Below are 15797 nucleotides of genomic sequence, written 5' to 3'. Positions count from 1 at the left end.
GAGCCAATGACGCATGTGAATTGAACCATTACCCCATGCCAGTAAGTCATGAAAACTTTATTTCGGTCGTTACAACCATAAAAGTGCAAATGCATACAATACAAGGAAACAAGATAAAAATCATACCAAAATTCATTGACTACAGTTTCAACTTGAGTAAATTATCCTAAATATTAATATAAAAGGATAAAATTGGCTTATGAAGAGCCTAAGAGTTGTGTCAACAAGAGCCTATGCCACAATAGAATTGGACAGCATGGCCCACCATGCATGCACAATGTTCAAAACGGCGCTATAACCAAAGCTAAGAAACATGTTCTTAATGTAAAAAGGGATTAAAAAGTTAGTTAAAAATGTTACAAACAATTTCATTTTCAACACGGACCGTCTAATGATCCACATTTTGCTGAGAAACTTGCCAACTGCACAGACAACTAGAAGGCTAGAGTCTAATTTTAAAATATGCAGCTATTTGCGAAGGCAACTAGTGCCAATCCGTCTACAAACGGGAGTTAGCCATTTGGCTCTCTGAGAATGGTACATGTGACACACCAAAAAAATGTGGCTAGTTGACTCCGCAACAAGGGGACAACCTGGACAAGACTGCATTGCGGTAAAAGGCTGTTACCAGTAGGATATAAAAGTATTCACCGGGAGGGAGCAAAATGTGAATTGCATGTAAAGCTTCCTATCCTGCGGGATCGTAATGGCCTCCAGGTAATGTTCATAAACACCTGACAGTTTAAATTCCATAAAATCCATTGAGAGGCGGCCCCAAGATGAATGCGTAATGGAGGACTGGGACACCCAATGCCAGTATTGTTTCTCAATCATGTCTTTACTATACAATAATGCTGGGTCTTTTGTTTCCCACGATCCCTCCATCCCTATAGTCGTAAGCAGGGACTTCAACTCATTGATCACCGTCTGGACCTCAACCAGCCTTCGCCCGTCCCTGTCCCCGCCCACCCACAAGAACCTTTACCCTGCTTACTTCCCTTGACAGCTGCCACCTAGCTACTTTTGTCTGATGCCTGGTGGAGCTACCTCGCGAGCTAAAGTGGAGATGGATTTTGGACTCCCTCCTTGCCCATCACCTACCCAGCCGGACTTTGGCAAACGCTCCTGCGTCTCTCATGACCTTATCTCCCCCCCTCTCCCTTCCCTCATCCCTCAATGCACCTACTCTTTCCAGCTTCTGTCCTTTGCCCTCACCTGCCCTTGCCCTTTGTCCCCACCCTGTTTTTCTGTGAACTTCTTCCCTCACCACTTGAGACAGAACTATTTTGTCTGATGCCCGATGGAGTAAATCTCATGTAAAGCGCTCTGATACCTTCGGGTCTAGCCAGGGCTATATAAAACTCAATAAATAAATAAACTTAAGAGAGCCAAGCAATTTTCTTGAAGCAGTCAAGCGCACCAATTTTGACAAGGACAGCAGCGTATGGGAGCAGCTCTGGAGTTAATTTTAAGCCCAACCAAAACAGTAGGGGCGTTGCTTGGCTTTCTCCACAATGGAGGATCTGCCCATGTCCAATCTTAGTGGGTGAAGACGGTTACTTTGAGGAAGTGAGCTTAGAGCTCTCAAAAATGTATTGTCTGCCGTAAGAAATCCGTCCAATTTTTCGAAGCCCCAAAGTTGGGCCCTATACAGTGCTGAACCTACTGCCCTGTGGTCATGTATATGGAGTGGGGCTGCTCTAGGAGGTCCTATGCTCTTTAATCAAGAGACCAGTGGTCTGTCTATGCTGGAGAGTGTGACACCCAAGTAATCAAAGGTGTTCACTCTTTTCAAGGCAATCCTACCCAGTGTTAGCCTTTAAATGATTTTGTGGGTTCAACATTAGGAGTTTGGTGTTTGAGGTATTGGCCTCTAGGCCTCTCATTGCACAGAAAGCCTCGAAGTGTTCCAGAAGCAGCTGCAGTCTGTTGGGTGTAGACTAGCAGTGTATCATCAGCAAACAGTAGAGTTGTCACCTTGGCTCCCCCAGAGTTTGTGTATCATTACCCCACGGAGTACACTGTCATGGGTGGAAACCGAGTGCAAGTACCTTTTTAACTACCCCAAGCGTCAGACTGGATCCAAACTTTTTTTCGGGAGGAGTACCCCTACTCGCAGGCGGGTGGGGTCCTTTGGCTCTGCACAGGGTTGTTTGCGTCATCTGTGCAAGGGACGTTTGTTGTGCCTATTAAGGCACCACCCAGGCCCGCGGACGTCCATTCTTTTCTTTCCATGCCAGTCTGCGCAAATCCTGGAAGAGCTACCCCTTAGCCATTTTTAGGCCTCGCGCCTAGCGGTACACTGTGCAGCAGTGCTCGCGCAGCGCGAGGCATTCTGGAGGTGAAAAACGGGGAATGTGGGCAGACTTGGGAATCGCACACGCTTGTGCGTGTGTTTCCTGCACGCAATTGGCCAGAGGCGCGCACATAGCTCCTCCCACGGCCTATTGGTGTCTATTACGCTCACCAAGCGCGTAATAGACACCAATATGCTGTGGGAGGAGCAATGATCATGCCCAGACACAGGCGTGACGCGCGCACCACTTGTTTTTCTTTACTTTTGGTATAATCGCGGCACCTGCTCTTTACATTTGATGATGTTATAAGTAAAGTGCGTATGCAGCGATTATACCAAAAGCAAAGGAGTAGAAAAAAAAGCATTTGCAATGCAATAGGTCTCGCATTACTAAATGTTTGAGTTATTGGCATTGCATTATTATTAGCAACGCTAATAGCTCAAACTTTTATTAATGCGAGGCCGATTGCATTGCAAATGCTTGTTTGACTATTTTTTTTTTTACATTTTGTTTAGTCTATGAGGAATAACCTCCTGGTGTGTTAGTATGTCATCCGCAAAAGCTGGCTTCAAGCCCTGTGGGACCTGTCACTGGAAGATGTCTGTGACAGACCCGCACCTTGTTTGTCTCTGGTACCTTGAGTGGTACCACTACCCGAAGGCCTGTCCTGACTGATACGCCATGCACCCAAAGGCCTCAAAGGAGAGATCCTTCAAGCATCTGGTGGGTCGACGCTGCAACAATTTAGGTCCCGGTTGAGAGGAAGGTCCAGGGAGTTGTTGCAGAGCCCGAGGTCTTCGTCACACTGTCATCGAGTACCTCTAGTGAGTCGAGGGCACATAAGAAAAAGGAGTTGAAGTGTACTCCGACTTCACCTCATCCGTTGGCGGAAGAGATGAGGGAGCGTCGCCACTCAAGAACTGGCTCTGCAGATTTGCAAATGTATGGGTCGGTTCTGCACCTCTCCGGATATCCAGGAGCCGTAGTGACCGCCACCCCACTCACAGTTTTATGAGATCATCACCTCATATTTGTGTGGCCCGTTCCCGCTGGCATGCCTTCTGGCCCGCTGGTTTGGAATGGGTCCCTTCTGGATCCACTTCGACAGCTCCAGCAATGGCGCCAGCCGGGCCTCAGGAATCCACAGATGGATCCGGATCAGTGCCGGTCGTACCATCCCTAACTTTCCCGGATCAGATCCCGAAGCCGACGCACCATTCCCATCTTCATCCCCGACTCAGAGCCGAAGTGGCATAATTTGACTCTAGCGCAGACGAAAGCCATGCCATCCAGGAATGGCAGGGGTCACTGGACCCTGAAGAATACTTGCCCAATGAAGATCCTGTGGACTAGTGTGAGGATCTGGGTAAAGCCAGTGGACTAGACACTTAGCTGGATATTGGTATGCTTTCTCCTCCTATCTTGGCTATGGAGGAGGGGGCTTTGTTTGCAATGTTGGTGCAGAGGGCTGCTGAGGTCCAGGACTATTGTCTGCCGCCACCGCCCAGCTCCAGGGGACCCAAACTTCCTCTCTGAACTCCTCACCTTGGACAGCTTGGTGTTCCAAACCTCCATCTCATCTAAATCCTGGTCCATTCTCAATCGCCCGCTGGATCAGAAATCCAAAAAGGTAGACATTTTAGGTAAGAAAATGTTTCTGCGACTACATAAGGCGTTACTGAAGGTAAGTAACTTGTTCTACAATGGTAATTTGAGATTTCGTGTAACCAAATATTGCAGGGTTTAATGTGGTCCAAAAACCATCTGCCCTTAAAGTGTCTTCGACGTGTTACATTGTCATAACTTTTATAATAAACTGATCCGACCTATGGCATCACTTTTCCCTGTGCACTAGTCAGGCCCATAGCGGTTTATCTTAGCTTATGACTGTAATCAACACAGGCCAACTGTACTAAGCGTAAGCATATCCCTAAGGCAACCATCAATCAAACTGTCAAAAAATTACAAATGTATCCAAAAATAGAACAGCGTAATAACAATTCCTCCTTGAAAGCATATAGACTACACTTTTTCCTATATATTTTTTCAATTAACTAATGAGGGCATTAGCATTGACTTGACACCATAACACACAGGCCTATTCATTATTTCCTGCATAATTGTATTATAAATATGTGTGCAATGAAAGTAAATTATTGACTAAAAGATACACATTTAAAATCATAAATAGGAATATAATATGATACATTTGAGTCTGTCAAATATTGTGCATACTAGAATATTAACATGAAATGCATGTGGCCATCTGCCTGACTCTGTTTTTCCATCAAACCTTGAGCCATCAAATTCTGACTTTAACAAGGGCTTTCTTACATCCTTTGGTGCAACCTACTCCTTCTAGCCTAATGGCAATACTGTGATGGCTTGGGAAACCTTCAACTGGTGCTGCAGATAGATCTCAAACGTACCACCCACTATAGTCTTTTTGCAGCCCCTGTATATTTGTATGAAGCTTGGAAGATAATTGATTGGAGTAAGGAGCGTTCTTTGCTGAAGCAAGGAAAAAGACTAGTCTTGCTAAACAAAATTGCATTTGGTCAGGGTTCTAAAATAATCTCATAGTTGAGATGCTCGTTTCAAGTTGTGTGTATTATGATAGAATAAGCATTGTTAAAATAAAAGATTTTTATGTTTTTTTTCGTATTGACAATGTGTCCTACTTTTGGTAAGGCCTCATAGTTTCCACTTTTAAGAGAACTAAACATGTTTCATTAAGAAAGCAGATGCATTATGCTTTATGAAATAGTGATGCTGTAGATGAAGCAATGTATAAAATACATGAGCACTATTTCCTCTCAATAAAAGTGTAGTCGTGGAATGATATGTAAATTGTGTTATCAGTGTTGGTTTGCATACTTTTTGGTTAGGAAACTGGTCCTTTTTGAGAGCCGTTATCCTGTTAGTTACATTCTGCACCTATTTCCAATCAGATTCTTTGAGAGTTGACTTTTAAGAAACATTTTGAAGGGCACATATTACATAGCTCTTCCTTATTTGAACACCAAGAGTTCTTCAAATTTGTATTCACTAATGTTTGCCTCTTCCTTGAGATTCCTCATCATGAATCCAGTTCTTCAGCATCAGGTGGGGCTGTTGAGTAGCAGGTCACAGGTCTGCAAGATGTCACAAATAGAAGTAACAAAATGCACCTGTAAAGAAGCCAACAGGTAAAATCTGTGCCTGTGTTCCACACTTCAGACTATGGTATCTAGTGCTGACCAAGTTTTTTTTCTGGTTATTCTTAACTATTTTTATGGGTTTTAGCATATTTGTTCCAAACAAGGAACAATAACTACAAAAGCATAAATGCACTTTTTGAGTCTAGCTTACTAGACAGTGCGCGCTGTCTGTTTGCAAAGGCCTGTTGTGGGTTTACGAAGAACTCACTGGGACTTACATCCCACCCTTTGCTTACTAGTGGTTGGCATAATATTCACTATAATTTGTTTGTTTCTTATTGAGTGGCTTTGCTTGTCCCAGTTTGTCCATTTTTTGTTTGTCCTTCCCCTGGAACATAGCCTCTTAAACATCTCTATGATTGGGTGGTTTATGTCTTCAACTGCTCCTTTTTGGGTAACTAATTTATTCTTGTTGCTTAAGCGCTCATTGAGGGTGGGTGTGTTTTCCAGCTGTCTCCCCCGTGTGTTTCTTCAACACCCATCAGATATGCAACACCCCAGTGGTCTGTATTACAGTCTGTCGGTTTGGAAGCTCTCCAAGTGGCACCTCCCCACCCCCTGACCAACTCCCTGCTCCTTCCATACTTCTTGTTGCTTTTCTGATTTGTGTTTGTTTCCCCGCTCTCATGTTGCGCTCCCTTGTCTGTTGCTTACCCCCTCTTCCTTCCCATTCCCCATTGTTTTGTCACCACATTGCACCCCTCACCACCTTTGTTTTTTTTCTTTTGGCAGTGCTGCAAAGCATCATGCTGAATGCTGTACAGCATTGTCAAAAGGCAAAGCTGATAGTTCCCAAGGCTGGAGTTCGGACTAGAGGCTCAAACGTGGGCTTTGATGGTGTCCTTTGTCAACTATTACTATAGGGTTAAAAAAAGCGCTTCCTAATACCACGAAAGCCATCCTCCATTTAGTTTTTGCCCAAAATGGGAATGCCTTGTCGCAATATAGTCAACGCTTAATTGTTACTCTGCAGATAGATCATACAGCACTAAACCATCCTCAACTTTCATGTGCCACCATTAAAGGTGTGCTGAAAACACAAACAAAAACTCTAGCAAAGGCAAGTAATATGGAAAAACTCAATAAATCAAGACTACTACAAATGGTAGGGAAGTCAAACATCAGTGCACAGCCAGATTGCCTCAGACCTCAACCGTATCTCTTCAGTTCTCTCCGTAAAGGCTGTCTCAAACTAATCATGTTTGTAAGGCTAATGGGTCTACAAAGCAAAGAAGTAAATCCGAGGTGGCTGGCACACACAAATTATCAACTGTAGACTCTATGACTACCAGTATAAGTCCTACAGTCACCTTTTATGTTGTTGCTCATCACTTCTTTTAGAACGCCACAGATTGCTGAAACCTCTTTTTCTCAATCATGGAACACGCACATGTGATGAGGCTACAAAGTTAGTGTTCACACTCGCAGAACCGATGGGATTCTCAAAATTTGGCGAATACAGAAGCCTCACACAAACCTTTATAGAATTGGCGAATAACAGTGGTTAGTCACTTCCAGAGAATCCGAAACCGGTCCCAGGATGCTTGTTTCCGGTCCAGGGAAGACCTGGCTTGGCTGTTCGAGCTGGACTGTTCCCATGAGGCACAGGGTCAGACTGATTTGCATATGGCCATGTCTCAACTGGGGTGGCAGAGTGAGCTAAAGAATGGTGATGGATTAGACCCAGATCAGTTGCCTGGGGTGAGTGTTTGATTTGCTCAAACACTCCGTCCATCATCCCCTTTTGTATCCCTTTGTTCGCCCTAAGTTGGCAGGGTATGCTCAGACGTGAGTCCCTTGCTCACTTTGCCACTGGATTCGAGATAGCTTGGCTGATGAGGATTATGAATCCAAAACCGGTCCCAGGATGCTTGTTTCCGGTCCAGGGGTGACATGGCTTGGCAGTTCGGGCTGGACTGTTCCCATGAGACACAGGGTCAGACTGATTTGCATATGGCCATGTCTGAACTGGGGTGGCTGAGTGAGCTAAAGAATGGTGATGGATTAAACCCAGATCAGTTGACTGGGGGTGAGGGTTTGATTTTCTCAAACGCTCCGTCCATTATCCCCTTTTATATCGTGCTGTTAAACACTTAGCTGTTATGTTCTCACAGAAGGGCCAAACGTAGGTACAACAAAGGGATACAGGGATGACATTTTTGCGTTTTTATTTTCTTTCCTCAAAACAAGAATCCTTCTTTCCTGGGTCTGCCATGGGGAGTTTTTTTTGATAGATGCCAGTTTTATTTCTCTTTTTAGCTCCTAGTAAGAAGTCTTCTTCTAGAAGGGTTACTTCATGTATCAAAACCAACACCTCAAATTTAGTTTCTGGAAGTCCCAGACCTCCTTGTTTTTCAGATGACCACTATTGATTATTTGGAAATCAATATTGCCTTGATTCAAATTGAAAGATTGCATTTCAGTTTGGCAGGGGCCCTGCTTTGGTGTTATGTAGTCAACAACTAAATGAATTGCCTAATCTGCTTCATTTGTGATGCTACTTCGGAAGTGATTCACAAAAAGAAATATATGCAGAAATAAGTATCCTTTAGACGAACAACTGCACTATTGTAATGTTCGTTCTGATGGACATGATATATCTTACACATTCTTTAAAGCTTTATTTCTTTCCTCTTGTTTAACCTTTCATAATTATTAGGAAACACTTTTTGGTCGAGCCTAGACGAAAGCAAAAGCAAAGCTTTTGCTGTCTAGAGCGAGACAACTTATGTTATCACTTTTGGGGGAATGTGGACAGCAGACTGTCACGCGCTTCTCCTGCCGGAGATTTGACCTCGTGGGCGCGCTTTGGCGCCTTGGCTTCTTGTAACGTGCAGTGCCGGGCGCTCGCTACATAGTCAGTTTTGCTTTTTTTTTTCTTCAAAGGGGCTGGCGTCAACGCGTTTGGAAGTTAGTGATTCATGTAGAACGTGTGGTGCCGGGAGCGCGCTACATAGTCAGTTTCGCTTTTTAGGTCTCGCTGGGTTAGAAAAGCACACGCCAAGTGAACGTCCCGTCGGACGGATTCAGCCTGGTCTCGCCCGCTTCCTTCCCCGGGGGCGCCCCGCCCATAACGCCTCAGCTAGAGACGTCTTCACGGGCCGGACAGAGCCCCACCGGGAGGAGAGCCGCCAGATTGCCCCAGGAGCCCCGCCTACGCCCGGACAACAGACAGCACCCCTGACGGCCCGCAGAGCCCCTCGGAGGCCCCGCTCCAGCGCCGCATCTCTTCAACGCTGCCACGTGCCGGACCTATCTCAGGCGTTCTGCTGAGCCCTGCCGGTCCACAGCTGTTCCCCGCATTGTCCGCGGCATCCCGGACCCAGGTACTGTTTAGTGTGTGCTCGAGGGCGCCGTCACGGACTCGAAGGTCCGCCCCTCATGAGATCTGTTTGCTGACTGTTAACCCCTTGCAGGGCCTAGTAACCTGCCTCTTCCCAGTAAACGCGAAGCGCACAGAACAGCGCATTTGAAGCAATCACCCTAAGGAAAGTATCGTGTAATCAGGAATTCTGTTCCCCCGTGCAATCTTGTGTTCATTCATGTGATTTTTTTGAACAAGAATACAATTGAATTATTTAAACTCGTTGGTGTCAGAAGCGCTCTCTCTCTGTAACATCCCCCATAACCCTTGAACTTTGATTGCTATTATGCTTTATTTTTACCATAAAAAGTAAATGTATCATCCCACTGGAACCACTGTTTCCCAGATATACTGTGCTGCTGCAGCGGCAACCCAAGTTGCTAGCAAGAGGATGCGGTGGCCTGCGAGGGATGCCGTCCCTGTTCTTCACAACTAGAATTGGATGGTAGAAATCTTCTTCCGAGATGCGGTGCCATTGGGTAACGGCTGTAAGGATGCAAGCAGGGATAGTGATGTTTTCTGGATGGATTGCACGGTGACGTGTTGAGATGTGATTTGTGTGCAGATACAAGTTTCCCAACTTTTTTTTAGTAGCAGTTAAGGCAGACCAGGTTAACGGAAGCCAGCGCATCATAGATTCCCCCTACCTTGCCTCGTTTTTGCCTGCTGTTTTCAAAGCATTTCTTGTAGACCTTGTAAACACAACAATAAAGCACCTACCTCGTGGTCAGTATTACAAGTTTGGTCATTGCATTTTTTATCTTGATCTTCTGGTGTGATAACCAATGTAGTAGATATTAGCGCCCTCTTACCTAACCCATCCCCCACCAACCTTTCATGATGCTTAGGAAATGAGTTTCAAAGAGCCTGCGCTGCTAGATGCAACTGTTCATTTACACTGGTCATACTTCTAGGTCAGGCGCGCAATGCCCATTGCGCTTAAAGGGCTTTCCCCCAAACCTCCTGTCATGTGTGTCAGCCCAGGCTAAGCAGCTTCCCGAGCTGGCGACGGCCTTATTGCAGCCGCACCCGAATACTTCACAGGTCCTTAAAAGACTATTTGCATTCTAACGGGGCTTCGTTGTGTGTTCACCCCTTCTTAGAGCTCCTGCAGCTCCACTCTGACTATTGCTGGAAGACTTAGTTGTGGCTCTGCTCTTGGGTATTTACAACTGTCTGTTTTACACCAGCTGGGTTTTTTTTATGGATCATTTGGCAACCGGTTGTAAATACCTTTCCCTTCTCTGCTGAGATAGCTCAAGGATTGGACCCTAACTTGTGTGTTCATTACCTGTGCTTGTACTGATTGCACTAGATGTTGCTAACAAAAGTAATTTGAAATAGCCCTTTTGTCAGCAATTTGTATGTTTGGCTATGTAATTATCAGCTTTAAGAAAGACACACAGTAACTCTTTGTAAGCGTTTAGGTGCCTGTGCCTGCTTTGCTAAATGTTTCTTATATTTGTACTGACTATAAGGTTGCTAGCGTAAACTAGTCTTAGCCAATGTATTTTGTTTTTTGTAAGTAGCTGACATTGATTGACAATTGAATTATTATCAAAGCCATCATTGTGGGAAGACCACTGCCACCTCAATGCTCTGAGTGTTTTGGTTGCTTATTCTAAGCGTCGCTGTAAGTACATCTCCCATTATTTAAAAAAAGAGCACTTTACAATAATGCAAGCATTTGCAATGCAATAGGTCTCGCATTTTAGGCTATTTGACTTATTGGTATTGTAAATGACAATTCCTTGTACTCGTTGCTTCAAAACACAGAAATAAAAGGCATTGTCATTTACAACGCCAATAGCTCAAAATCTCGCAATTGCAAGACCTATTGCATGGCAAATGCTTGTTTTGGATTAAGTTTACATTAGTAAGTATTTTATTTTCAGTTTTTTCCTGTTTTGGTGAAAGTGATGTTACTGACTGCAGTTTATATCTGCTTGGGCCTATTTTGCCACTACATTTGTGGTGTTGTATAGATCTGTGGCTGGTGCTGCAGCAGGGCTACCTGGCCCCAGTGAAATGGGATAGCTCCAAATATTTTGGATCCAGTCTGCACAGTGAGAAGGGTTTATGATGAAGAATCTTTTGGATAAATCAGATGCAGCAGAAGGATAGTTCCAAAGTAAGTAAGCTTTTCTTCAAGATTACTCCTCTGTATTTTTATATACATATTTTGACATTGACTTTTGAAAATCTGCACCTTAGGGAACAAGATTTTATGATGAAGGTTTTTCTAAGTAATTCAAAGTCATAGAAAAAGGACTGGCTCTGATCAAATGTGTATTGTGCATAGATAGTTTTTCTTGTTATGCTGAGTCTTATTTTAATTGTATGGACTTAATGTTTCTGTTTTAGGCCCTATGCGAGAAAGAGAAAGCTAATGATGCTGGAGCAGAACAATGGATTTCTCCTTCTCTTTCATGCACGGGATCATGGGAAACACAATCCAGCAACCCCCTCAACTGATTGACTCCGCCAACATCCGCCAAGATGAAGCATATGATGCCAGCAGTGACTTTGGTGAGGATGGCGGACATACACCGTATGACACCGGGTTGCAGCAAGGCTTTAACTACCCAACACCCACAACAGAAGATCTTACTCCAATCACAAATGGTTACTCACCAGCAAGCAACGTGTTCGAACCTCAGGCCAAATATCAGTCATTCCAGTATCCCAATGGATCGTCCAATGGATATGGTGCCATTAGGAACTTTAGTCCTTCTGAATATTACTACACTGAAAATTCAAATATTAAAGCCCACGAACTTGCTGAGAAACCTTGCCCACAGCAGCTGACCTCATCTTCGCCTCCATCTTTTTTGACACAAACAATGATTCCTAAAAAGACTGGTTCTCCCGAAATAAAACTAAAAATAACTAAAACTATTTTAAATGGCAAGGAACTGTTTGAATCCTCTCTATGTGGGGATCTTTTAAAAGAAGTGCAGTCAACTGAGTACATCAAAAGACGACATGAAAAGAGAAAAGAAAAGAGAAAAAAAGAAAGTAAGCTTGAATGTTCTCCTTTAGAAGAACATAGAGCACTCAAAATTCCAAAGCTGGAAGAGCTTCAAGAGGTAAGCTGTTTCTAAATATGAACATTTAGTGGTTAATCTTTTGTGGTAAATGTTAACTTTATTTTATTTCTTTCTTTAAAAATTCACGAATCACAGTTTGCATCCAAGCAAGTGGTATTGAAAGAAAAACAACTTCTAGGGGCTAGTTACGATGTGTACAGAATTTTAACATGAGCGGACTGATTGTATGGGAAAGGTCATGAGTGTAGTATGCTCAGAGGACGGAGAGAATATGAAAATGTTCATGTGTTCTTTGGTTGCACGTTGTGTTCAATAAGTCTTATTTTTTTTTTATTTCATTAATATCCAAATGTGGTTGGTGCTACCCTGAACAGCTGTCCAAGAATGAGTCAGTTAACACACATTTGTCACAGTTTGCAAAAAAGTGCCTCTCCAGTTTGACCAGAGGACAAGTGATAGAAGGGTTTTATTGGAAATTGTCTATATATTTATCTTGTGTCATTGTGCTAGTAACATTTAAACAGCATCAATTGTTTGAATAAGTGCAGGTTCCTGGAATACTAAACCCTTTCCCGTGAGTGGTGTGACTTGATAAGTGGGTTCCAAGGAGAGCTGTCTGAGTTCTGTAAGTCAGGAGAGACTCCTCTCTGGTTTCCTGACAGGCTTATAGGTGTTTCAGAAGGGTGATACAACCTGCATTTACAGTGGTAATTAAGAGACCAGCAAAGCCAATCAGGTATGCTGTTATTTAGAGTGGGGACACCATCAACCTTTGCCTAGTTGTTTAAAGTAAATGCATGCAGGCAAAGCATTACATTCTTCATGTTAATGAGCTCTTTTATTAGATCCAGTACTAGCGGAAGCCTTTCGGTTTGACAAAAATTATATGTGTAATATACTTGCAGGGTCTTTCAGTCAATACTACTTGTCAATTTGTCTGTTATTGTGTCATTCAAACATGTTCCCCACTCGCTACATGATAGGGAAGGAGGTCAGTCCTTTCAGTCACTGGCTAGCTTGACTGAGTGATGGCAGCCAGCGATTTCTCACTCAGTTGTTGCCTAACTAGTTGACTGAACTGGGTAAGAGTTGAACTGTGTGCACATTTGAACGTGTGAGGCGGAAAAAAGGTTGCACCTGTGCTTGATTCACACTTTACCTGAGCCAGCAGATAGTGTCACCTCGGAAGTACTAGTAAGAGAATTAGGAGATTTACTGCTACAAAGATAGATTGCATTGAGGGACAGTAACTTGTATGACAAATCTGATTGTGTAGATTTTAGCACTACTATATGATTTAAAGTGTTTTCTTGTTCTAAACGACAAGGACTGCACATTGTAGAGTTTTTTTTTATATACATTCTTTTTATTGTTTACAGCAACATATAAAACAACTGTTTGCCACTCCAGACTTCCACAGTACCAATTTCCTTCTCAGGACTATACCCGTGATACTATTGGGCCACCACACCACAAACAGAATGAGTCTATTATCATGTGCTCTTTAGACACCTGGACTACTTACCTCTCTGGTTAGTGTAACTCATTCAGTCCAAGATGGGTTTGCCACCCCACCCAAATCTTAGTCCATTTCTTCGACAGTCTCTGCGTTTTTTGCAGATTACCTTTTTGTTAACATGCACCAGTCCATATAGTCTTACCAGTTCGCAAGAACTGGTTGACTCTCTACTACCCATTGTCTAGCTATGTTTCGCTTTGCAATCTTCATTTCAGGTTTACCCACAGTTTGGACAGTACTTGGGAATCGGTTTGATTCCCTATATATTCAATACATATTTTGGTGGTGCACTTGTTTGGACTATCCGCATCTGACCTGTAGGATCCCGTATTTCCCATCCAATAATGCTGTATCTTGACAAAAGACCATACTTTGTGATGAAAGGATCCTTGTTTTGTACAACCCTAAGGCTACCATCACGGTCTGTTCTGCCCATTGCCCTGTGTCGTCCCGGAGTAGTTTGACCAGTGTAATATATGCAGCTTTATTAGTCGGAAGCTTGAGCATATTGCAATCTCCCTTGGAGCGCCGAACTCCTCTTCACATTCCGTCTTCTCCATATTTTCCCTCCTCCATATCTTCCACATCTACCTCACACCTTTTCTTCAGTATCCACATAACATCAGGTGAGTTAAAGTTGTTAATGACTTTTTTGCAGGTCAAAAAAACCTGTTTTGCGGGGCTCTCCCAATGCACTGTTTTCCAACGTTGATGCTTCGACAAGGAGAGTGCCCTTCTTAATGTGGGACACTAGTGTGTGTCTGATCTGCATGTAGTTATAGTATTCTCATTCCGGCATCTGTTATTCCAGCCAAACAGCACTGAAGGGATTCCTCTTTTAGACATTGGATTATTCTCTCTTAGTTGCTTGTTTATTGTTGAGTGATGAGCTGGAGTACCTCAGACGCCTTCTTGTGAAAATCTTGTGACTCCTTGTCCCCACCCCCACTTCCCAAAAGTCTGAGAGGATTTCACTTCGCCCAATTTGCAGAGACATAGTAGGATGTTCACCCGGGCACCACTGACAAACGACCTCTACCTTGATGGCTAGGGCCCAGTGGCCCCAGCCTGCCCTAGAATCCCATGTATGGGGTCTGACAGCAGCATGAGTCCTCCTGTTTGCTTATACCTCCTGTTTTTCCTCCTACGAGGGATCCGCAAAGATCTGGTGTACTTTTCAACGTATAATTGTGGCAGTAGCAAAACATAACTACTTATGGTCCGGTCAGAATACTCAAATCTGCTAATCCTTAGGGTATTCACAGCCATTAGGATTATCCTCCTTTGGTTAAAAAAAATCCATGATGTTTCCTACCACACTTGGTGGGCCTGGGTCACTTACATCAGGAGTACTCACTCTGCACAAATGATGGTGGTGGGTAATCCCATGGATTATTGGAATACTCTACAGACATCACATACAGTGAAATGTATACAGTTTGGTAGAACCACTCTTACCTCCCCAGATCTACATGGTTTCTTGTCTTCTCTTCTTTCTTCTTTCTTTTTCTTTGTCTTTTTTTCTTAGCTCTAGTTCTTATCCCTGTATATTACAGTGTTGTTAGTATTGTGGTTTGTTTTACATGATTCACCTTGTTCATGATTTCAGTAAATCTCAACGGATTATATTCTTACCTTACAAATATATACTGTTCTTTTCTGTCCTGAGGCACTTAAGTTTGTATTGGAAGACCTTGACAGTCTTGACAACATGCTACTCTGGTGCTTCTTCATGTCCATGGTGTATGAATCATGCCTCATCTACCCTGTCGTATGCTACTATGTGCTTTATAAAAAAGGTTTCTAATAAAATGTTTTGAATTTAATTAAAAAAATTGTCTATGCTGCATTATATTAGAGAAATAGGTGGTTCTCAAATTGAGAATAGTCACTCAAGCTTGATATGTAATACCTGTACATATTTGCTATGGCACAATATGCTGTGAATAATGCCAATTTTAGATTTTGGTAACGAGGGCTGGCACTTATTTCCCATCAGCAACTACTTCCTTTACAATTGGAAAAAATGGCCTTTAGCTCGATATACAAACTGTGGAATATAGTGACATGATTAAGGGTAATGTTTAAAAGCTCTGTCACTTATTCTTTCCTCCATAATTAAACTCTCAATTGGCTCTATTGTACCTGCTCAGAATTTCAAACCTCTTAGTTTTGTCAAATAAAGGGTAAGTGCCCAATTACTACATTTACGTAAAATATACTTACGGATTTATTTCCAAGGAGTGGAGTTTTGCCTTTAACTTTGTAAACATGTCTGTAATTTTCCTCTTGGGTTTATTATACTAAAATGCAACAACAATTATACTTTAACAGTCGTAGAGCACATGCAAACATTCACACAAGCAG

At 43.1% G+C, this 15797-nt stretch overlaps 1 protein-coding gene across 2 annotated transcripts in view; it reads left to right on the top strand.

The window, feature by feature from the left end:
* Positions 1 to 15797, top strand: part of NSD3 (nuclear receptor binding SET domain protein 3) — a 1769888-nt gene that overhangs the window by 76389 nt on the left and 1677702 nt on the right. For both annotated transcript variants that reach the window (XM_086943639.1, XM_086943638.1), the window contains exon 2: positions 11226 to 11950. In XM_086943639.1, the coding sequence (XP_086799765.1) occupies positions 11270 to 11950 (681 nt within the window). In that variant the 5' untranslated portion in view covers positions 11226 to 11269. The remainder of the gene's footprint in view (positions 1 to 11225; positions 11951 to 15797) is intronic.

The sequence above is a fragment of the Lissotriton vulgaris genome, chromosome 11, assembly GCF_964263255.1.
Source record: "Lissotriton vulgaris chromosome 11, aLisVul1.2, whole genome shotgun sequence".
Taxonomy (NCBI): domain Eukaryota; kingdom Metazoa; phylum Chordata; class Amphibia; order Caudata; family Salamandridae; genus Lissotriton; species Lissotriton vulgaris.
Note: the sequence above shows the minus strand (reverse complement) of the source record. Positions and strands in the feature narration are given on the sequence as shown.